At 47.5% G+C, this 24,010-nt stretch overlaps 2 protein-coding genes across 2 annotated transcripts in view; one reads left to right on the top strand and one right to left on the bottom strand.

Annotated features, from left to right (window-relative positions):
* The window catches only part of tfb1m (transcription factor B1, mitochondrial), a 26,434-nt gene extending 22,061 nt beyond the window's left edge, over positions 1–4,373 (bottom strand). The window contains exon 1 of the mRNA XM_037485989.2: positions 4,350–4,373. The gene's annotated coding sequence lies outside the window, so the exon portion shown is untranslated. The remainder of the gene's footprint in view (positions 1–4,349) is intronic.
* On the top strand, positions 3,322–24,010 carry filip1b (filamin A interacting protein 1b). The gene is made up of 6 exons (XM_037485986.2): positions 3,322–4,017; positions 13,622–13,916; positions 14,383–14,553; positions 14,731–14,909; positions 18,913–21,712; positions 22,475–24,010. Exons 2-6 carry the CDS (start codon positions 13,629–13,631, stop codon positions 22,679–22,681), a joined length of 3,645 nt encoding a protein of 1,214 aa, XP_037341883.2. The 5' UTR covers positions 3,322–4,017; positions 13,622–13,628; the 3' UTR covers positions 22,682–24,010.

Raw genomic sequence — 24,010 nt, 5'->3', positions numbered from 1 at the left:
GTGCTAATATTGTCAAAGGAACAGTTACTAACTGAGACTCGTGGGTTCCTGTTATTTCAGAAGCGTGAGGAAAGCTTGGCTTAGTTTTCACAGTCTCTTCCTCCCTGCAAACTGTAGTGTGTGATCAGCAAAGACAGGAAATGAAACATAGGCAATTAACATTGCTGAAATGGTAAGTCATCTTTTTAACTGAAACAAAGACAGGAAATAAGTATATAATTTTCAAGCCAACTTAGAAGAACAGACTTACATCAATAAAGACGGAAACCACAAGAGATGATATGTCCTGTAATATGTTAAACAATAACTTCTCTTTTGATGACAATTCAAAGTAGAGTATTATGTTCTGTTTTTTTACTGGATCTGTTATTTATGCTGTAAGTTCAACAGGATTAGCTGCCCAAAAAGTGAAACCAGATGTTTATACCAAAAACAATGAGTTACTGGGTTACTGTGGGCTTATTGTATTACAATTGAGACAAAATAACAATACTAATTGTAAATTAACCACATTGTGTGTTCTAATCAAGGTGAAAAGTAGTGAATTGGATGATTTTACAGTAATCTCTTAGATTTGCATCCAGATGTTTTGGGATGAACACAAGAAGTGCTTGTTGAGAATAGTTTCACTTGAACTACGATATATGTTGATTATTTTTATTGGTACGGAATTATGTACATTCATCAACTTTGGACAGGGAACCATTACTGTGTTTGGAGGTGGAAAATTTAAACACCAATTAGACATTCCTTTCTGTCAACCGTAACGAAAAATCCTATGGCGTAGCACCACATAAAAGAAGTTGCGGTGCTTAGTCATTAAAATTCTTGTGGTAATCCCTGTTTTCCTGTGATACATGCGTTGTTGGTATTTTTGTGGTACTCTTGAGCACCTTTTATGAACTACAAGATTCAACTTTTTTCTGTGGCACAAATGATTCCAAGTCTGGTAAGTGTGGAGATAACATAATAATCATAAATATTCCCCCTGCATGCTGTGATTGTTGTAACCAATTACAGGAATTTAAACTCAAACAATAAAGAGTGGTTCCTTGTGGCACCCTGGGGACCAACACGGGTGGTATTAATACCAAAAACAAATAGTTTAACGATTGAGAAATGGACAAATTTGCTTTCATCCCGTTAGCAGAGTTAAATGATGCCGCTGTCATGTCCAGTAAATGTGTAGCTAGAGGCAGCAGCTTGTTAGCTCGCGTTAGCTCGCGTTAGCTTACAGACTGGAAAAAGGGGGAAAATAGCTAAGCAATAGCTTGCACCGTCTAACTGCCACCTCATTCAAAGCTCACTCATTTAAAAGCTGTCTTTCGCTTGTTTACTTCTCAGAAAAACTGTAAAAACCACATTTTAGATATTTTTTTGTGTCTGGGCAGGAGCGGTAAACCTCCTGGTGGAGCGACAAACTGCCGAGCTAGCGGATTTCCTGAAGGTTCCCAGAAAGGTTTCACCAAAGCCCTTTAACTCCAGTTAACACATCCATAACTCTTTCCCCTTTTTTTATTTTTTATTTTTTTTGACCTCAAGTCCCCCTTTAACAGCAACCTATTATGTCCCTTCCAGCCTTTGGGCCAGGAACGACCATGCTCCCCGTAGTCCAGTGTAATCTCCCTCTGCCTGGGCAGCTCGTTAGCATCTGTCAGCGCGCCTCGAAGCGGCCAAAGAGAGCTGAGGCAACGTCTGACGGTTGTTCATTTTGAGTGTTTAGGTGACGGACACGACTGGCGGATGGAACCCCCCCCCCCCCCCCCCCCCCCCGCATATTGATTTGGGACAAGAGAGAGGTTTTGGGGCCTGTGTGAAACAGTAAGATGTGTGTGTGTTCATGGTAAAGTTGACATAGATTATATCGCTAGATGACAGACAGGCTTATGACGTGTACAACATGGAGTTGTCTTTGTTTCCTACGTTTCCCGCGTTGCTGTTGAGTGAATGAACTCAGTTCTTACGGAGACATTTTATCACCCAGCTTGCATTAATTAAAACAGAGTGCTATTTTTTTCTAATCACCATCATTGAAGTGTGGGAATGGCAGCTACCGCCAGCCCGTGTTTCTTTATGATTCATAGTACCATAGAACCGCAGAGACATGACCACCGTCATGTGGGCATTATATATTTAAATATATAAATATATACACAGATTTAAATCATAACAAACCTCTTCCTCACTTCCCACCACATGACTTCATTTTGGGTGTGGGAAGTATGGCATTCCATCAAAATACACATTTCTTAATCTCAGTTTGGATAGATCTTCCTCTTGGATACCAAGGCGGATGACTTCATATGTGGGGAGGAAGAGTGTCCGTCAAACAAATGTGCTTTGTTTTTCCTTACAATTCTTTCAGTGTCACATACAGGACAGCAAAGAGGGGACAAATAACTATTTATAACCCTCCATAGATCTCCCAGGTGACCTAATATATCCAGGAAAGACAATAAAAACGTATTCTTTTCTGTATTTGCTTGAGTGCGTTTTCATTTTATTTAACTAAAAAACATTACGTCAGCCCCACACCCATAAAAAACAAGGAGCAATGAGTCGGATGTGCAATTGCAACAAAGAACCCACAAAGAGAAAATGAATGTGTCCATCTGGGATGATTCCTTTGTGAGTTTCTCTGTTGGTTAGCTGCATCGTCCTCTGGTGTCCCTCTTATCTCTTATCAAACAATGTCCCCGTTTGGACAAAAAAATGTCCCCATTTGGAGGAAAAATGCAGGCGGTGGGGCACTCCCATGACTCTTCATCCAACTGCCCAACAATGTAGAGGTGTTTGTATCAGTACACACTTATCCCTGTCATTAGTCATCAATGGTGACCGAGTTATCTAACTTCACTGCTCATGCTGAGGTGGTCCCTTACGAGTGTAGAATTCAGAAAACTGCTAACCCCGAAAAGGTTATCCATCGATAAAAGGGGAACCAAAACATTTATGTGTTTACTGCCTGCTGCTTGCACATGTCTAACGCAACAGTACGACAAGGAAGCAAAGTCAACTCTCCCCATTGATGCAGAGAAAAACCACTGCAGCTCTCATTTAGCTCAGATTTAGCGCGCCGGCGTTGTTTTCTGCAAACACGGCCAAAAACACAGTCGAGCTGCCAGAGCCCTGGAGAGTTTGGCCTCGCTCAGCCCTCCAAAGTCAGCAATTGGTGGTTCCTTGGAGCCATGTCAGGGGCCTGGGTGGCTACTGTCTCCGTACTTTCCCAGCATGAGAAAATGGGCAGAGTTCAGCTGTCACCGAGGGTCAGCGAGGAAAGTTAACTCCCTAGCTGCCCAGCCAAAACATTTAGCATTCAGCTAGCCCCAGCTGCTAGTAGCGTCCATGTTGGCGAGAGCGGAGGAGTTTAAAAATAGAAATATTCTTTTTCAGCCTCGCCGGCTGAAGTGAAAAAGAAAGAGTGAGGGAGGCACAACGGAGGATGTCGCCGAGTGAAAAAGGTCTGGCCCGCTGACAAAAAGGACATCACCGCACCTCTGCCTTTCTCCACGCCGGGGCGACGAGCCCTTTCAACCGCGGGAGAGAGGGAGGAGAACAGTGAACTGTCCACCCCCTCAACCCCTTCTGCCTCTTATCCTCCCACACTCTTCCACTGACTTCTCGAAAAGGCAAGGAGGGAAAAGACATTTTAGAGGTGTACCTTAGGGCCAGCTCTGCAGAGTGCATCTGGATAGGCTGTGGGAGCGAGAGGGGACGGGAGGGTGTGTGCGAGTGAGGAACAGGGGAAGTTACAGTGCTCTGTTATTGGTCTCTGCCATAACTTTTCTGAGCAGAAGAACTGAAAGCTGGACTGAGAGAGAGAGAGAGAGAGAGAGAGAGAGAGAGTAGAACTTGGGATGGCTGTTGGCCCAACTCGGTAGCGAGCACAAGCGGACACCACAAGTTGGAACCCGAGAGCCGGAGGGTATATATTTTGCAGCTTCGGGAGCCTTTTCTCCAGGATTACCATCGGGGTGAAGACTAATTGCTCAAACCTGGGGGACAACACAACAGCAGGTACGTAGGCTTCTACCGAGCTTGTCCCTAGGAATTCTTTGCTCTCCCTGCCCTTGTTGCGGGAAAAACAGCCGAAGGCAGCTATGCGCTTCTGTCAAAGTAGTTATGCTTGTGGAATAAAATCCAGGAAACACAGTACAGGTGATGCTGCTCTGCTGTCATCATTCTATGAAGATAAGCAGGAGCCTTGATTGAAAAGCTACTTGGCTTCACTTGTGGTTACATCTGTTCTGCAATAAATGAATGAAACAACTCTATCCCGTAAAAAGTACAATTAACATTTTTCAATTTCAATTCAACATTTTATAATAATAATATGGATTTCAACCTACCACACGCCAGTACTCGCCCATGAGAAGACAAGGGACTGCTCTTGGTGCTGTTGATGGCAATACAGATTTCTCATTGTGACCATGCATACAGAAAATAGAGAGTCATGAATAAAATATCTCAATGAATTACCTTGTATATTTGCTGTATGAATGAGACCATTTAGGGTGATGGCTTGTGTGGGAAGTGAAGCCCACTGCTTAGCCAGACAACACAGGGTGATATTGAGATATTGAGAATGTAGAAGAAAGACAAGTTATCCATCATGTTTGGCTATTTGGTGTTTGGGAAATCTCACATAGAAATAGACACATGCAACCATGTCCCCCCTAACTTCTCCCAACAGCCACCTGGAGTTTGGGTTGTAGGTGCCATACCTAATGGACACCCATCGAACACAACACACAATGCACCCCCATCAATGTTTAACATCGTGAAGCCTTCACAAGCCCAGCGGGATGACGTCTTTCATCAGGAATATTCATGGATGGTAATGAAACCAAAATGAATTCCATTTCATTTTATCCACATGAGGTCATCTGCCTTTTGGACGAGCAGCACCCCCCCCCCCGAGAGCCCGCTGTCCATTCTTCGAGGTTGCACGTCATCTCGGTGAACCGAAAAAGAAACCCCGGAAGTATCTCGCTCTTGAGGGCGAGGGGAATCGGACGCAGGTGTGACTAATGCTGGTGTCACAGATCCTTTTCTGTCAGAGTCCAGGGGCTCTGTGCAACCTCAACCTTCTCCCCCCCCCCCCCCCACCCATCCGCTCTGTCTCCAGCTGATGTGGCCTCTGTGCACACTCAGTGATATCACCACTGACACCAGACAAAGAGACCTAGTCGCCAGATATTACTCATTAACATTTTTGCACTCGTTCCAACTTTATCTGAGCTCATCCTGTCTCAGCAGACCTCAGGCCCTGCAAAGTCCTTGGAGCTCAATCAGCCAAATGATCCCCGGGGAGAGACGGACTTGTGAAAGCGGACTGGGTGGCCGAGCCGTAAATGAATCAGTCTTCGCGTGAATTGGTAATGTGGGCCTTGCGTGAACTGAAAACGGAGCTGGCCCGAGGTTGGGTGTTTGCCAAAGCGGCATTGATTTTTAGATGAACTAAATGCGTCCCACTGGCTTACCTCATGACATCAGTATAGCTCTGTGTCACCGGCAGAGTGAGCCTTCAGCTTGAGGCTTTGAGTGGGAAAGCCTTTTGCGTCGATGCATCCTGGGTTTTAGTGTTTAACTCAGTAAGTAATACACTGGGAATGGACTTGGAATGGAGTTAGACAAACGGCGTTGTAAGCAGATTTCATAAATAAGAGCTGCGAGAATGAAGAAAAGCACTTCTCCCTTTTAAATGTGACAAATGTATCGCGTTGACAACTTTACGTTCCTTCACATTATTAACTCTTTAAGCCCGTTGTTCCCTCACTCTGTGTCTTTGTTGCACATGCATTTGTGTGTGGGAGAATGGGTAAAAGTGTGAGTATATGTCGAATGTGCATGACCATAAACACAATGTAGTGGGAGGTGGAGCTCATTGCTGCCAATAGTCACTGTCTTCCCGATTAAGTCTGGTGAGCCTCAACAACAGCTGACAGTAACACATGCACAGCTCCAGGAGTACATGGGCCTCTGGTCTTGAATTCCAAACATGCAGAGTAGACATATTTGGATATTTTGCAGAACAGTGGTACTTAATACTCATGTTGCCTTGGTTTAAAAATAAACCCTTCTCTAAAGATGCAACCTTCTCAAAACAACAGTTGATAATGTAGCTCATCAGGTGGTAAAGTACAGTTGCTATTAACAGTAGATTGGTTGTGAATTGTTTTTTTTAAATGACGTGAAACTAGTGAAGTCCTTCATAAAGTTCACATTGTTTAGTATTCTTTCACTAGACATGTTTTACTTTGCTTTGATGCTTGTGAAATTGTAAATCCCACAGAACATTCCCACCATCTCTGCCCACCACGTGCTGTATGTCACTCATTCACGTTGCGTCAGTGGAAGAGACATCATAACGAGCCTCTCAGTAAACGGGTGTATTTGTTTGATGATGACGTCACCTATGAGTGATGTCCCTAACACAGTGTGCACTGGAAATGATCTCCTGAGCTCACACATTGCACTCAGAGATAAGCTCTTTACCCTATTTTCATTTCTGCCTCACCGGCAGCAATGCATTTCTTTTCTTTTCTAATTTTTTTTTAACCAATGAAATAGACAGATGGCCAATGGCCACTCAAATGCTTAGACGGGTGCAGTTAGCCAAATTAACAATTCAATCTCAATAGCCAATAGTCTTTCACTCTTGAAAAGCTTACTTTAAGACTGATTTCTCTGGCCTTTTGTTATTGTCATTGAATGTAACAATATGTAGGAAAATGTTATATGTTAGCATATATTCACATACATCAGGCTGAGAGAAAGTGCATAAAAAATACTGACACTTACTCAAAGACAAATGCTCAAGTATTTGTATTTATCTTCACTTGACACTAAAAACGCCTCCTTTTCCTGTGGCGTTAGTCTCCATTACCTCCTGATAAAAAACACCTGGCTCTTAAGCTCGCTAGATGTTTGCAGGTGGCTTGTTTGTCTGACGACTGAGAGTCCGCAGCCATGTCGGCAGTTCTCTGAGGACTTCTTATGGTCACAATTTCTTGACCTTTCGTCCACTAATTGCTCAGATGTTTTCGGAATGGATAAATTGACGGACCGGTATTGCCATCCATGGATCATTGCAACAAGCAGAAATGTATTTTAACTCAACGGAAGCAACAAAGATGTACTTTTTGTTGCACACACTATAGACACAGCATTACAGTATTATCATACAAGTGCCATGAAAACAAAAAAAATAGTTATTATCTTTTAAAAAAAGGGACCAACACAGACATTTCATTCTGTGGACTTCTGATCCAGGAGACATTTAGACGAGACATCGGACACATAGCTGCCCCCATCACATTTTAGCATATCTGAGACCGCTTCATCCATATGTTGTCGTGCTGTTTCTATTCATAGATCAACCAGAACTTGATCTATTCCCTGATCTCCATGCTGTGAAGCTGAACACCACCGCGTGTCATTGGATGAGTCTTGCGCTTGATAAGTTAGCGGGTTCCCGTTTACATAGACAGAATGACTGCTGTTGCTAGGGAAATCAACTCATGAATAAGGGATGTTTTCTTTTTTTTTCACCATGTATATTAAATTAATTTTGATGGATTGAGGTGAGTCGTGTCTTCCAGCAGCTTCGTTATGCTTGGTGACACTATCAGTGCTCATAATGAGATGAGTTTTGGTAAACGCAAGTGAATATTTCACAAACTACCACAAGCACATCAATATTATCCCATTTCTTATGAGAAGAACTTATTGAGTCAGAGGATGGATGAAAATCTCTTTGGGTCGTTTGTACGTGTCTAAAGCGGCGTCCGAGCAAGTTTGGTCAAAACCTGACCCCAGGGGTCACTGGGTGTTAAGACTGGAACAAATCCGTCCATCATGAACCCAGAAGAGACGGGCGCTTTGTTTCCCATGCAAAGAAGTTAGTGCTCCCCAAACTTTCAATATCAGCTGGATTGACTTGTGGATTCGAATCTCATCCTCAGCTACGGTTTTGATTGAAATTCTTACAGCTTGGCAAGGCTTTTGTGTTTTCCTTGTCAGGATTGGAGAGCTTCCCAAGCGCACCGCATTTGATCAGGAACCAGTTCTGACGTGCAAAAAACATTTCCCCATCGTCATTTAGTCACATTGGGTTAGTGGTGTGAATTTATTAAAAGTTTTTTTTATTATTTGCAGCTGGTTTCCTCATGGCTCCTCTCCGGCAAATGAATGTGGTTAAAACATTTAATCTTCACTTTTGCTATTTGTGAATATTACTGATATGTTTAATCGTCAATATTATAGCCTCATATTTTAAGAAGTAAAGCTTGATAAATAACTAAGCTGCTACAGCTGTTGGAGTACCAGACGTCATGATAGCAGTTTGTATTTCTGCTAATGTAGCTAATGCTAATGTTGCTTATTTTCTGTTGAAATGTGTCCACATGAATACACACATACTGAAATATTCAAATACTTAAAAAAATAAAATAAAATAAAAAATTGATAATGTGAAGTTAATCTTGCATGGGTTACGGGCCCCTCCCCAAAGTGACACCTGTTTATTTTATTCATCCTCATGTTTGAAATGGAATTTCAGACCAAAGATGAGTCATTTAGTGATCATTCACTAACCTTCGGACCACTGACAACATTTCACAGCCCCCACATGTCCCGTTTGGGCCTATAAATACTCTTATGTATGACAGCTGGACTCCAACCAAAGGATGGATTTGGAACACCGCTTTAAATTATCGGCTCAGGCCTTTGAGCGGTGACTCGCTGGGTATTGGACCGGCCTTTTTATATAGCAGGCCCTGGGGGAATTGGATGAACCACCAATGTGTCGATGGTTTAAGATGGCATGCGTGTGTTTGGGGATTGGGGCAGGTCGGCGCAGACCTCAGAGTAACGGCCTATTGTCTGCCCCGCGCTCTTCTTTGTTTTCCATAGAGGCAACTGGGAATGCCGCATGTCAGACTGGAATTCAGGGCACGTGCCCTTTGGATTTACCATTTGCTGCTGGAGAATACGCTACAATCAAGTGGTCAAAGGTGGATAAAACCGTCAATGACTTGACTGGTTGATCCACCGTGACCACTATCGTCATCGATGCGGCTTGTGAAAATGAAAACTAAACTCAATTAAGGCCGGTTTAAGTAAACAGATGTCCAATTACCACAGCCTAAGATTGAGATAACTGTGTTTATTATTACGAATCAAAGATGTTCCATTTTTAATAGGCTGATAATGTTCAGCTTGATACATTTAGATGGCCCCAGAAATTAAAAATAGACCTTGCATTGCCTAACTAAGTGTCAACCTTTTGGTCGCCCCGGTAATCTGCCCGAGGAATTTACCGTGCTGCACATGTGGCAGTGCTTGAATGGCGGGACGAGCCCCGTAAGCACTTGTGTACGGGCCTGTACTAACACATTTGACTCGGTGATAGTGAGCCCACAGCTGAAACTAATAGTTATGGACAGGAAAGATGGCACCGCAATTAATCTCCAGCAAAGAACCGGCTCTCGTTGGAGCCAATGTGCACTCGCTGACCTTCCCAGAGCTGAGATAAGACGTGTTCCCAAGGTGTTGGTTTGAAGAGAGCGCGATGCATCCGCTGTTATCTTTTGCACGCTTCCCCTCTCATGTGTTCTGGTCTCTTTCCTGGAAACAGAACAGATTGGTTTCAAGCATCATTAGAATTAACTGCAGTCTTTGCTTTGATGACTACAAGACACTTGATGTGAAGCAAAACCTGGGATAAACTCCCTTTCAAAACCTTTGACATAGCTATTACTAATCTAGCCGTACTGATTAAAATGCTCATGCTTTACATTGTATATGTAGAACTTGAGAGGGTGACATGATGGTGAGCCTGCAGGATGTCTCAGCGCATGATTCAGAGGGTCAGGGTCCCATGACGTCACCCGGGGGTTTTTCGGCGGGGATCTTTTGTCAGGGGGGGACGCGGTCGAGGGCAAGGAGGGAGGACTCAAACGCAGAGTTGATGAAAAATAAAAGGGCTTTAATAGTCAAAACTCAAAATCAAAATCGCTCCCACCAAAAAGGGGAGGAAGGAGGAGAAAACAAAACCAACAAACAAAACAGGGACCTGGACTTGAAAACACAAACCTGACTTACGTGACACATGAACGGTCGACATGTAATGACGCCACACCAGACAAGGGACTCACAGGGCTTAAATACACAAGGGAGGTGCAGGTGATTGAACACAGGTGGAAACGATCAAGCACGGCAGACAATCACAAGGGAAGACAGGACAAGGCAGGAAGTGAAGTTACCCAGGAACACCAGAGACATGAAAACTACAAAATAAGACAGAGCAGACCCAAACCGTGACAGAACCCCCCCCTCAAGGACCGAATTCCAGACGGTCCTAAAGGGGGGCAGAACCATGAAAATCAGACAAGGGGCGGGAGGGTGGGGACCCGACAGCTATGGTCCGGCGGCCTGCCGGGGCGGCGGCCGGGCGTGGGGTGCTCTGGGGGTCTGCCGGGTCGGCGGCCGGGCCTCAGGGTCTCGGGGGGTCTGCCGGGTCGGCGACCGGGCCTCAGGGTCTCGGGGGGTCTGCCGGGTCGGCGACCGGGCCTCAGGGTCTCGGGGGGTCTGCCGGGTCGGCGGCCGGGCCTCAGGGTCTCGGGGGGCGCCGAGCTGTGCGGCTCCGGCGTCGTCGTGGCGTGGGGCGCCGAGCTGTGCGGCTCCGGCGTCGTCGTGGCGTGGGGCGCAGAGCTGTGCGGCTCCGGCGTCGTCGTGGCGTGGGGCGCAGAGCTGTGCGGCTCCGGCGTCGTCGTGGCGTGGGGCGCAGAGCTGTGCGGCTCCGGCGTCGTCGTGGCGTGGGGCGCAGAGCTGTGCGGCTCCGGCGTCGTCGTGGCGTGGGGCGGAGAGCTGTGCGGCTCCGGCGGCGTCGTGGCGTGGGGCGCAGAGCTGTGCGGCTCCGACGGCGTCGTGGCGTGGGGCGCAGAGCTGTGCGGCTCCGGCGGCGTCGTGGCGTGGGGCGCAGAGCTGTGCGGCTCCGGCGGCGTCGTGGCGTGGGGCGCCGAGCTGTGCGGCTCCGGCGGCGTCGTGGCGTGGGGCGCCGAGCTGTGCGGCTCCGGCGTCGTCGTGGCCGGGGGCGCCGACCCAACCCCTGACCCCACCCCCCCTTCAAGGACCGACTTCCAGGCGGTCCCAAGAGGGTGGGAGGGAGGGGTCATGGTCGGGGGCCGTGGGGACGGGGCTGGAGGGGTCATGGTCGGGGGCCGTGGGGACGGGGCTGGAGTGGTCATGGTCGGGGGCCGTGGGGACGGGGCTGGAGGGGTCATGGTCGGGGGCCGTGGGGACGGGGCTGGAGGGGTCATGGTCGGGGGCCGTGGGGACGGGGCTGGAGGGGTCATGGTCGGGGGCCGTGGGGACGGGCCTGGAGGGGTCATGGTCGGGGGCCGTGGGGACGGGGCTGGAGACTGGAGTCTTGGGGCCGGAACGGGCGGAGACTGGAGTCTTGGGGCCGGAACGGGCGGAGACTGGAGTCTGGGGGCCGGAACGGGCGGAGACTGGAGTCTGGGGGCCGGAACGGGCGGAGACTGGAGTCTGGGGGCCGGAACGGGCGGAGACTGGAGTCTGGGGGCCGGAACGGGCGGAGACTGGAGTCTGGGGGCCGGAACGGGCGGAGACTGGAGTCTGGGGGCCGGAACGGGCGGAGACTGGAGTCTGGGGGCCGGAACGGGCGGAGACTGGAGTCTGGGGGCCGGAACGGGCGGAGACTGGAGTCTGGGGGCCGAAACGGGCGGAGACTGGAGTCTGGGGGCCGGAACGGGCGGAGACTGGAGTCTGGGGGCCGGAACGGGCGGAGACTGGAGTCTGGGGGCCGGAACGGGCGGAGACTGGAGTCTGGGGGCCGGAACGGGAGGAGGCGAGGCTCTGGGGGCCGGAACGGGAGGAGGCGAGGCTCTGGGGGCCGGAACGGGAGGAGGCGAGGCTCTGGGGGCCGGAACGGGCGGGGGTCTTGGGGCTGGGGGCGTGGGTCTTGGAGCTGGGGGCGTGGGTCTTGGAGCTGGGGGCGTGGGTCTTGGAGCTGGGGGCGTGGGTCTTGGAGCTGGGGGCGTGGGTCTTGGAGCTGGGGGCGTGGGTCTTGGAGCTGGGGGCGTGGGTCTTGGAGCTGGGGGCGTGGGTCTTGGAGCTGGGGGCGTGGGTCTTGGGGCCGGTTCGGGCGGAGACGGGCGTGGTTGGCGCCGTCGCTGCCGCCGAATGCGGAGGTCCAGGGCGTGGGGGTCGTACCTGGCCTGGAGGCGGGCGGCCAGCTCCAGCACCTGTTTCCAGCGTGCGCTGAGGACTGGGGGCTGGACGCTGGCCTCCATCGGCGAGGCCCAACCTGGGTCTGGAGAGCGGCGAGGGCGGTGACCGGGGCGCTGCCTGGAGCCTGCTTTTGAGCCAGGGTTGGCGTTGCGCCGGGCAGCCAGCTGCGTGCCGTGTGGGTCCCCAAACGCCAGGCGAGTTCCCAAAAATGGGTTTCTTGGGTCAAACCCTGCTGAGTCCTTAGGAGGTGGCGTCATTCTGTCAGGGGGGGACGCGGTCGAGGGCAAGGAGGGAGGACTCAAACGCAGAGTTGATGAAAAATAAAAGGGCTTTAATAGTCAAAACTCAAAATCAAAATCGCTCCCACCAAAAAGGGGAGGAAGGAGGAGAAAACAAAACCAACAAACAAAACAGGGACCTGGACTTGAAAACACAAACTTGACTTACGTGACACATGAACGGACGACATGTTATGACGCCACACCAGACAAGGGACTCACAGGGCTTAAATACACAAGGGAGGTGCAGGTGATTGAACACAGGTGGAAACGATCAAGCACGGCAGACAATCACAAGGGAAGACAGGACAAGGCAGGAAGTGAAGTTACCCAGGAACACCAGAGACATGAAAACTACAAAATAAGACAGAGCAGACCCAAACCGTGACATCTTTGGGGGCTTGGGTGTTGTTTTCTGTTTGTAATTAAAAAGCGCTGTTGATGTCATATCTGAAATCAATCACGTTGTGCACTTGCGCAGCGTCTCAGGGTTCGGGTGGGGGAACAGCCGACCCTCTATTAGCAAAACAATGTATGTCAGTAAGTCCTCAATTCTATTCGCTTTGCTCATTATATGTTTAAGCATTCAAGAAATGCCACAGGCCGCCTCAATGTCACTTGTTATAAATGTTAAACCTAGGGCAACAACACATTTATATTCGGCATCTGAACAAAATGTTTGACTCTGAAAGGAGTGCTTAACAAAGGTTAAGACACCCAGGAGTGCCACAAATGTGCTTTCACATTATCAACACTCAGCGTGATCCGGGCATTGTGCGTGCCAGGAATGCGCACACTGCTGGGTAATTGTGGGTATTTATCCACACATGTATTTCATCTTACATATAAAAATGTCATCCGGTGTACATGTCATTGGATCAAGGTGAGTTAGTGGTCAGGGACAAAGTCATGAAATGCAGTGACCATTTAACACCTCATGTATCAAATGGAACAAAAATGACAAGAAAGTTATAAAGAGATGTGGACAACAGTAACACATTTTGCCATAAAATAATAATAATAGCGGTACCATTATCTATGGAAAAAAAAAAGGTGAAATCATGTTTCTTCTTTTGCTGGTGCAGGTAAAAGATGAGGTCCAAAAGCAGCGGAGTAGAGACCCCGGCTAACGGGGTGCTCGGGGTTCCGCAGGCTGACCACGACATCAGCAAGGAACAGGAAGAGGATCTACCCGTTAAGAGCCTGAAGGCCAAAGTCCAGCAGAAGGAGGGCGAGGATCATTCAGAGGTGGAGGCCATCTCAAACAAAGAGAAGCTACTGCTTGATTCCCCTGAGGCTGAAGAAAAGAGAGCGAACATCATGGATCTGTCCAACAAGGATCTGTTAAAACTACTGGGGATCATGGAAGGAGAGATTCAGGTGGGTTGGGTGTTCCTCTTTGACCTCTAACCCCTTAAACCTAATAGGAAGGGTGTGTGCAATAATGACGGGCCTGTGGGTGTGGATGAACACAAAGTCGGTACACATTCGGCACACAATTTCATGCACACTAGCTCTATCTTGTGGTGGAAAATGGCAGTTGAAACGTGCCAGAAAACAGCAAATTTTTGCCTATTGGAGAAATCTGGAATCCATGAAGCAAATGCTACTAGGGTTCAAAGACTTTTGGATGTGTTGAATTAGGGCAAAATGCCACATGAATAACACTTTTGAGTTTTTTAAACTAACATAAATAATATTTATCTAACATATTTGAATATCTGCGACGAATACATCTGTTACTCTTCAAAAATGTGTCCAAGCCGAGTGAATAGACACACTTTGCTCCTCAAGGCATCAAATGGCGTATGGGTTGTATTTCTTTATATCCTTTGTGTGATTTCAGGCCAGAGAAGATGTTATCTGCACGCTAAAGTCCAAACAGACGGTCCCAGAGGACCTTGAGTCACGTTATGGTTCGGCCCCCGGTTCGGCCCTCTCAGCGTTGCAGAGGGACGGATTCATCGCTGGCAGCAAGCCGCACGGACCCGGCGTTTACCAAAAGCCGATGGTGGAGGTCAGCTTTGCAGCTGTCGGTCACAGCAGTTCCATGCTGAAAAATCCATGACATTCCTGAACATGATTGTTGCCGCCCGAAATGTCGCACAAACGGCACATGAGGTCCACTTGTGATGCGTCCTCGGCTCTCAGGTGTGTGTTGTTCGGCCGTCTGATGTGTGTTGTGTGCCTCCAGCTGGAGCGTCTGCAGGAGAAGCACAAGGAGACGTACCGCAGGATGCTGGGTCAGCTGCTGCTCGCCGAAAAGTCCCACCGCCGCACCGTCCACGAGCTGGACTCGGAGAAGCGCAAGCACGCCGACTACATGGACAAGAGCGACGACTTCACCAACCTCCTGGAGCAGGAGAGAGAAAGGTGAGGGGAGCATGGAGGGAGCTATTGGAGATTAAGAATTTGCTGTCAAAAAAAAAAAAAAAAAGAAACGGGTGAAAGTGGTGAAAAGGGCAAACTGGGGAAGGAGGAACACAAAGTGTGAGAGGTAAGATGATCGAGGGGGGGGGGAAGAGCGGTGAAGGAATGCATGGACAACTGAGAATGTGTGAAAGATGGCCTCATCAGCCGGGTGAATAAGTGCGAACAGGAGAAGGGGGGGTGATAACCTCGACATACTTACATTCGACAGGGAGAGGTACACGGCGCATGGAGAAGAGAAGGCGGGTGGAGCGGGGAAGTGGTACAGAGGGTCAGGGGTACAGAGGGGAGCAGACGAGGCCCCCGGAGAAAAACAAGGGAAGGACCGCAGGGCTTCTCTCATGACATCACCTCCTGAAATGAAGTCATCAACGAGGTCGCGGCTCGGCTTGTTGGTCCCGAGGAGACGAACGGTTGGTGTAGGGAGTAAGAGGGACATACACAAGCCTCCAACATGGGAGAGGGGATGGTTGCATCATGTGTGTGTGTGTGTGTGTGTGTGTGTGTGTGTGTGTGTGTGTGTGTGTGTGTGTGTGGAGGACGCACACATAGATCAAACAAGCGTACTTGTGAGTGTGTATGACAGAGGAGGCGCGACTCAATAAAATATGCACCCATGAAAGAGTTGCATTGGCTGTTGCACATGCCTTATTGTAAATTGGTCTGTGTGACTACATGACATCCACGTTAATAAGTCTGAGGGAGACAGACAGAGGAAGAGGAAGGGCGTATGCTATGTACCGTATGTGTGTACAGTCAGTCAGACCAGACACCACATGTATGCCGCATTTCAAGAACTGTCAAACCTTCAAACAGCAGAAGCACCGGCTGCTGCTCTTTCCCGGGCTTTAGTTCAGGACACAGGAAACGGGCCGTGGAGGTTAAATCGCGGCCCTGACAGCTGGAGGAGAGGCGGCAGCAGTATCACAGCTATACTCCTGCGGCTGGTTCCCGCGGCAGGGAAGAGACGGTGGTCATGATTCCAGACGTTTCAATGAAGAATTTGTTCCTGGTTGTAAATCAACGTGCACACAGGCCTCCAAAACCTAACCTCGAGATAAAAGGCTTCGGGGAACCATGAATTCATTTAGAAAATGGTTTCGGAAACGCTGCCCCCTTCAGTTAGTTACTTCAGTCAGGAAGTCTCTGAAATAAAGGACTGACATTGAAATCCTTACAGCCAAGCTGAGACATAGTATCAAAACCTTGGAAACAGCAACGCTAGCCTTCAGTTTGGAGCAACTGTCGACGAAGTGAACGACCATTTAACCTTTACTTGATCCTTGGTTTTACATGTGAGGAATTCCTTCTCATGCCAGGTAGTTTCCAGCAGGTTCCCTGGCTCACGTACAGCTCGCCCTCCGTCACCTCACAGAGAGGGTGAAGGGGATGAGCCCTCCTGGGTCTCGATCTGTCAGCACCTGCCCGAGCCCGGATGCTTCTATCTGTTGGCATAGAACAACGCGAAACCCAGCGGGTGATTCAATGGGGGAGCTTACACCAGTAGGCCAAATACGGACAAAACCAAAATTTCAAACTGAAAAAGATCCTAAACATTAGTTTCTTTGCACGAACATTTTACCGCCATCGCCACCGTGTCTGGTGTCCGTTTTTTTATGTGCGCTCTTTTCGGTGAGACGAAAGCATGCCATCATCTCGTCTTTATCAATGCGATCTCCTCCCCCGGGCCAGCGGGGTGATAGTGAAGAGAGAAAAGTCAACGGTCGCGTGCCAAACAGCTGCAGGAATGCACGGGACGGGCACCGGAGGAGCTGTTTCTGACTGGTAGCCTTTAACACCCTCTGAGACAAGAGAGGAATTTACATTCGGTCATTCAAGTGGCTTGACTTAAACTAGAAGGTGCATTCATTGAAAGAAATTGCTTATGAAAAAATAAAACTGAAAACTGTGTCCCACCGTCTGTGTAGACCTCTTGTGTTTGTCCTGCATAGTTGTATGTGCACTTTGTATCTGATTCCTCATCGGACTTGCCTACTGTTCACTATTACAGAAGCATAACACAAAAGGGTCGTCCTCTGTCAAGAGAAGTCATTAACGTGCAAGACTATGCTTTGACAGTTTTAATCCGCCTCAGTCCCCCGGCCTTCAGGCACACAGGATACACAGCAAATTTCCCAGGACAAATGGGATGACATGTTATTCCATGATGAAAAAAAATGGTCTCTTGTGGATGTAGTCTTGTGTATTTGCTTAAGAAATGTGTTTTAATTTCTTGCACGTACACAAAGTTTTATCCTCATTCAAACTTTCTTAAACCTGCAGTGCCTTGGGAGGACGACTCCACGCAGCCAATTTGTCCATAGTTATTTCTTCCTTAGAGACAGAGTCACTGACCACTGAAGCCCAATACCACTGACATCATGACTTTGACCCTCTCATGAAGGGGCCAGTTTGTATCAGTGACATCTGACTGTCACAGTCTGAGATCTGGATGGCTCCCTCGTACAGAAGCCAGAGCAAAGTGATCCCACTTGGCAAAGAAGACTGCTGGCGATATGAATCGATGTAGATATTTTCTGTAACACTGACATTCGGCATTTAGCGTTTCAAACTGAATTAATTTGCTGTTGACTTGTGAAAACCACAGTTGATTAAAAGATTAAGGTTGTCTATACAGTTCCATACGGAGGACAGGGTGTAGCACTTTATAAACACATATCTTTGGTTACATATCCTTGTAGCAAATCTTCTTTATGTCAAGGGGGACATCCAACTCGGCCATATCTGCTTTCCTCATCACATTCAGACTCAGCGACCAACCCAGTTCAAGTTCAGTTTCCGCTCCAGCGGACCTACAGCAGGTCTACTGTGCAAGTGAGAGTAATGCTTTCAGTCTGCAGAGGCCATATCATTTGCAATATTGAAATATAATATAATTTGCACCAAACATACACTGAACTTGATTTTGTCTGAGATAAGCGTTTCTAGTTACTCGTTCCTTTTTACCCCGAAACTGTCCGTAGTTGTTTTCCCCCAAAACATTCCATGTTTTATGAAAGCATGACAATTGGGGCTTCTCAAGGTAGCTCCTCCTGTGGAAAGGGTCCAACCCCTTTCACAGTGTCCAAAGCCGGAGAACACACACACATTCTGCCGTATATGGATAAGGTGACATCACTCACTAGAGGTCCGATGGTGCTCAACTGTGTTTATTCCCCTTTCATTGTCCTTATACCGTGCATGGAATCTGATGTTGTAGGATTTGTATAAAAGAAGGAAACCGGCTATTTCTCATGCGTTCTGAGAGGATCCTGCATTCGGAAAACAATGTTTTTGTGCTGACTATTGAGCATCCGTTTAGGGTAAGTTTTAAATGTGGTTGTAGTAAAGTTTTTGAGATCTTGTGACTCTGTCCAGCCATGAACATCAAAAATGTTTTGCAATGCAAAAAACGTGCATGATGAAGATCACGAGTGCCTGGGAGTGTAAGAGGAAAAGATACAGCTTTGCATCCAATCTGCTTTGCATTCATTTTGTTTGAGCCAGAGATGAGAATGGCCGCATAGAAAGAAGCTGAGCAGAAAGAAGACACCTTGGTGAGAGGGTGAAACTTTAACTAGCAGATTGTGATCTTGGTCTTTGTGGGATGTTGATACATTGAGTGTTTTAGTGTTAATATTTGTCACTTTTCTCTTTTGATTGTATTGCTTGTTTGTTATAGTAGCATTACATACATTATATGTATTATATATTTTATGCGAAATGTACTCTGATTGTACTATATTTTTTTAAAGAAAGATAGAAATGGCTTTGAGTGTTGGTGACATTTTGTGTGCTGAAATCACTCTAGCATTGAAACATTAACTGGGTACGTAAGTTATTCATACTGGTAGCACACAATGGCAAACACAGACAAAGTTTCTGGCTTCTAAATAAATTAAAAGCCAAATTAATGCTTCGCTTTTTCCTTGTTTTCGCATTTCAGACTGAAGCGCTTGATTGAGAACGAGAAAGCCTATCAGGTTAAAAAGGAGAAGGAGCACTCTAAACGTCTGGCCAAGGTGCGGGAAGAGCTGGTCAAGCTGAAGTCCTTCACGCTGATGTTGGTCAATGAGCGTCAGCAGCACCTGGAACAAATGGACCAACAGAACCAGCGGGTGCAGGAACTCAGCCAGCAGCTCCAGCAGCAGGAGCAGGCCCTGAGTGAAGCCCGGGAGCAAAGTCAGGAGCATGGCCCCAGGGTGCTGAGCCTGGAGGCTGAGCTCAAAGAGAAGTCCACCAAACTCACCCAACAACATGAGGAGATGAGTGCCGAGCTGGCCACTCGGGAGATCCACAGCCGTCAACTCGATGCCAATGTTCTTGGGCTTACGCATAAAGTTGAGGAACTCGAGGAGAGCAACAGGGCCTTGAGGAAATCTGAGGAAGAGTTGCAGGAGCTGAGGGAGAAGATTGTAAAAGGAGAGTCTGGAAACTCCAACTTGACCACTGAGTTGGAGAACTTGCGGAAACATGTGCTGGAGATGGAGGGAAAGGATGAGGAGATTACCAGGACTGAAAATCAGTGTAAAGAGCTACGAAAAAGGCTACAAGAAGAGCATAGTAAGAGCAAAGACCTCAGGCTGGAAGTGGAGAAGCTCCAAAAAAGAATGATAGAGCTGGAGAAACTCGAGGGTACCTTCAGCATAAACAAGGCTGAATGTGCAAAGTTACACACTGCCCTGGAGACGGAGAAGGGCCTCACCAAAGTGCTCTCAGATGAGGTCGTAGCGCTCAAGATCCGCGTGAAAGAAGTTGAGTCGTCTGAACTTAAGTTAGAAAGGTCCGAGCTGAGCCTCAAGGATGACTTGAGTAAGCTGAAATCATTGACTGTTGCTTTGATGGAAGAACGAAAGACCCAAATGGAAAGAATGAAGTCAGATGAGAAGAAAAAGGAGGATTTGAGTCAGATGTTCAAAGATGAGCAGGGCAAAGTCATGGAGGTGACTGAAAAATTGATAGAGGAAAGCAAAAAGCTCTTGAAGATGAAATCAGAGATGGAAACCAAAGTAGAGATTTTAACCATAGAAAAGGTAGAGCTTGGTACTAAACTGACCCACGAAATTGATAAAACTAAAGATCTTAGTTCCGAGGTTGGTCAAATGAAAAAACGGTTGGATGGCTTTGAGCAAGCAGAAAAGCTATCAGTGAATTCAGTAAAATGTGAACTGGGACGAATGTCTGACCCAGCCAGAAGAGAAGACAAAAAAGTCAAGGAGCTGACATTTGAAATCGAGCGTCTGAAAAATCGCCTTAAACAACTTGAAGTAGTCGAGGGAGATTTGATCAAGACAGAAGATCAGTACGACATTTTGGAGAAGAGGTTCTTGACCGAACAAGACAAAGCCAACATTCTCTCCCAACAGGTGGAAGAAATGAGGGGTCAGATTGCGCGAAACAAAGCCGTCGAAAAAGGAGAGGAGGAGAGCCAGGAGGTAGACCTCCGACAACGGTGCAAAAAAGAGGAGGCCAAAACCAGGGAACTGCAGGCAGACGTCGTAGCCCTCAAGGAGAAGATCCACGAACTGATGCACGAGGAAGACCAACTTTCTCAGCTGCAGGTGGATTACTCCGTCCTGCAGCAGAGATTCTTGGAAGAGGAGGAGAGGGCCAAGAACATGGGCACCGAAGTTTTCCATCTCACCAAAGAATTGGAGATGGCGAAGCGCCACAGTCGAGCGCTGAGGCCCAGTTTGAATGGGAGGAGAATAGTGGACGTTGCGGTAACTTCCACTGGAGTACAGACAGAGGCTTTGTCAACTGAGCCAGCGGAAGAGGATACCCCAGCTGTGTTCATCAGGAAATCTGTTCAAGAAGAGAATCACATCATGAACAACCTCAGACAGAAGTACCTAAAGAAGCCAACAGAAAAGAGTGGTGTTGAGCATTGCCCTTCGGCCGGCAGCGACCTGGGCGTGAAGAAGTCCTGGATTCCCTGGATGAGGAAAAAGGACCACGCCCATCAAGAGACCAACTTGGGGAAGCATCTGCAAATGAACGGTGTGCATATGACTTCTGAATTGACAATGTCGCAAAAGCAAGGGCAGCCTTTGCACATTCACGTAACACCAGACCACCAAAACAACACGGCTACTCTTGAGATTAGCAGCCCCACTGCTGAGCACTCTTTCTCTAGCTCAGCTCCGCTGAGCCCCAACCCATCTCAACCAAAATCAAGAATCACAATCATTCCCACCTACTCTGCTCCGAACCACAAGAGAAAGCCCACCAACGGAGCTCAGGGCCTCGAAAGAGCCAAGTCTCCGGTCACCATCACGACAATATCCAGAGCCAAGTCTCCAGAAAACAGCCAAGTCCCCTCTTCCGCCTCGGGGAGGGCCCTGTCCCCCGTCTCCATTATGACGGTCAGAAGTGCTTCCTCCCCGGAACCCCAGGAGATGACCATGGGCCGGGCTGTGTTCAAGGTTACCCCCGAGAAGCAGATGGTCCCGATGCCCTTACGGAAGGGCCAGGCCAACACGAGCTACATCACGACCACAGACGATAACAAGATCCACATTCACCTAGCCAACAGCATGAGCCCAAAGGTCGTGGTCAGGCCGGCGCCGGCCGCAACAGAGGGCAGGGAGATGACCTTGTCAACCGGGACAGTTTTACGCTCCCCGCGGCAAATCACCACCACCACCACCACTACGACTACTGCCAGGAGCACACAGAGCAAAGTGATGAGCACCATCACAATTTCCCCCGTTGCACCCAACTCCTCCAGACCAACACAAAGCATGGTAGGTTCGGCTTGGAGGTTCTGTTCAAGTAAAGTATAGAATAACGTTAGGCTTGATAACCTTAATGAATTTGACCATTCTTTGAGACACATAACTACAAATTACTCGGCCCATTGGAAGTACTTGCTAGCAAAGACATCAATCTGCATCAATACATCATAAAAAGGAATAAGTAACATGACGTAATACATCTTTAATTGAGTTGCACTGCTGTGGCTCTGAAGCACCTGAACAAGCTATATCAAGATATAGAACACAATGTGTTACAGAACACAATGTGTTAAAGTAAAAACGCGCTGTTTAATGTTCCTTTATTTACTAGGATAGAGTGTGTAATGCTCCTGTAAAAGGTCAAAAGAAATGCTACTTCTTGTTTTCATATTCACAGGCCTCAGCACAGCAGAGCTAATGATGTGGCATTTTGCAACTCACGATGTAATTGAGTTGTTACACAGTATTTACATTCACAAACAGCCCGGTGAGGCTTAGTGCCCTCTGGCTGACACAAAGCAGCCCTGCACCATTAACAACACATTGAAACAGCCCCGAGAAGTGCTCGCCCAATGGGATTGAAGTGAGGGAATGTATAAATAATTGCATTTTTCCTTCACACAGCTTATATAACACGTATGATTAGTTACACTGTTTAGAAAGAGTTTTTTGTTTTGCTGCTATAATGTTTATTTAGCCTCTTTTCCATTATTTACCCTAGTGCTCGTGTCTGTATTCTCCTGCAACTGCAATCTCTCCTTTTGTCGACAGACTGGGCACGAGGCCCAGGCACCTCGCACGGGGCTCACTCGCATCCCGATGTCCAAGAGCCTGAAGACGGGGAAGGCTGTGCTGGGCTCCCTGGGGATCTCGGGTGGAGTGAAGCTAGAATCACGAGCTGAGAGTCAGTCCATGAGGATAGAAGTTAAGAAAGCCTCCGTAAACAGCAGTTCTTTTCAAAATGGAGGAAAAGCCTGATGAATACCAACAAAATACACAAACATATTGCTTGTAAAAGACAATAACTATACCCACAAATAGAAAGCTTTTATTTCACTGGACATTTCAAGGCCCAGAGACATTTTTGTTTGTAATTATATAAGTATTTTGTACCAATACATTGTACATATTAATTTCTGTAATTTAAATGGAAACCACTCAATTTACAATGTGTATTGTGACATCTAGGTAAATATTGTATCAGACCATCCAGCTACTAAATGCTTGTTGCTTTGTATGGTTGTCTCACACATTTGTTGATAATATTTAATCAGGACACATTTCTGGAAAAGATTTCTACTGAAAAGTGTATTAAATAAATGTTTTGAAAAGTACGGTGGCCGAGAAGGTTCAGACAAATACAAAAGCAACAACACAAACGCAAACGCCACAACACAACACGAACGCCAAAACACAAAATACAAAAGCCACATCACAACCGCAAATGCCGCAACGCAACACGAACGGCGCAACACAACACGAAAGCGAAAACGGAAGTAGCTGCCCACGGGAGCGAGCGTATTTTGGAGGAACGCCCACGGGAGCGAGCGTATTTTGGAGGAACGGAGCTGGAGGATGCCAGATCGTTTAAGAAGTAAGTGAAACATGATTCCTTGCGGCTACAGTTAAAGTAAGGAATCATGTTTCACTTACTTCTTAAACGATCTGGCATCCTCCAGCTCCGTTGTTACGTGCCGACTGGTTTTTGAACCTACTGGTTTGGCTACGCGTGCGTGTTTGTTTTGCCCCGACAGCGGCAGATGTTGTCTGCCTCGGTCACCTGATCCGTCACACATTCGCAAACATATTGCTGAAAATGTTCAAAATGCATCCCATATCCAATGCAGCGATTATGATTGTATAAGTGAGCACTACATCACTGCCACGTATAAAGAAATAAATAAAAGAACATACGTTTATTAAAAGATCGCCACAACCTGGATTCGAACCCGCAGTCGAGCAAAATAGCAAAACTTTATAAGACGGCGGCGCTACGCCGTCGGCCAACCGAGCTGTCAAATGCCGCTACTGATTTCACTACTTATCATGAAATTGCAAATCGTCAGTGGCAAGAACATCTTTTGGTTCAGGGTGAGCCAAGACAACTGGTTTTTGGTGGCGTAGCGTGAAATACATAGTTCTGTCAGGTTTTCTAGCACATTGCCCAAGTAGGATTACTCTCTTAATAACATCTAAACGCGTAGCCAAACCAGTAGGTTCAAAAACCAGTCGGCACGTAACAACGGAGCTGGAGGATGCCAGATCGTTTAAGAAGTAAGTGAAACATGATTCCTTACTTTAACTGTA

Source organism: Pungitius pungitius, chromosome 14, assembly GCF_949316345.1.
Source record: "Pungitius pungitius chromosome 14, fPunPun2.1, whole genome shotgun sequence".
Classification (NCBI taxonomy): domain Eukaryota; kingdom Metazoa; phylum Chordata; class Actinopteri; order Perciformes; family Gasterosteidae; genus Pungitius; species Pungitius pungitius.
Note: the sequence above shows the minus strand (reverse complement) of the source record. Positions and strands in the feature narration are given on the sequence as shown.

Bases quoted from the DNA above. Each gene is read 5' to 3' on its own strand.
- filip1b (XM_037485986.2), top strand. From the start codon at position 13,629: ATGAGGTCCAAAAGCAGCGGAGTAGAGACCCCGGCTAACGGGGTGCTC. The intron at 13,917-14,382 runs GTGGGTTGGGTG...GTGTGATTTCAG, and splicing joins TCATGGAAGGAGAGATTCAG to GCCAGAGAAGATGTTATCTG. The intron at 14,910-18,912 runs GTGAGGGGAGCA...TTCGCATTTCAG, and splicing joins CTGGAGCAGGAGAGAGAAAG to ACTGAAGCGCTTGATTGAGA.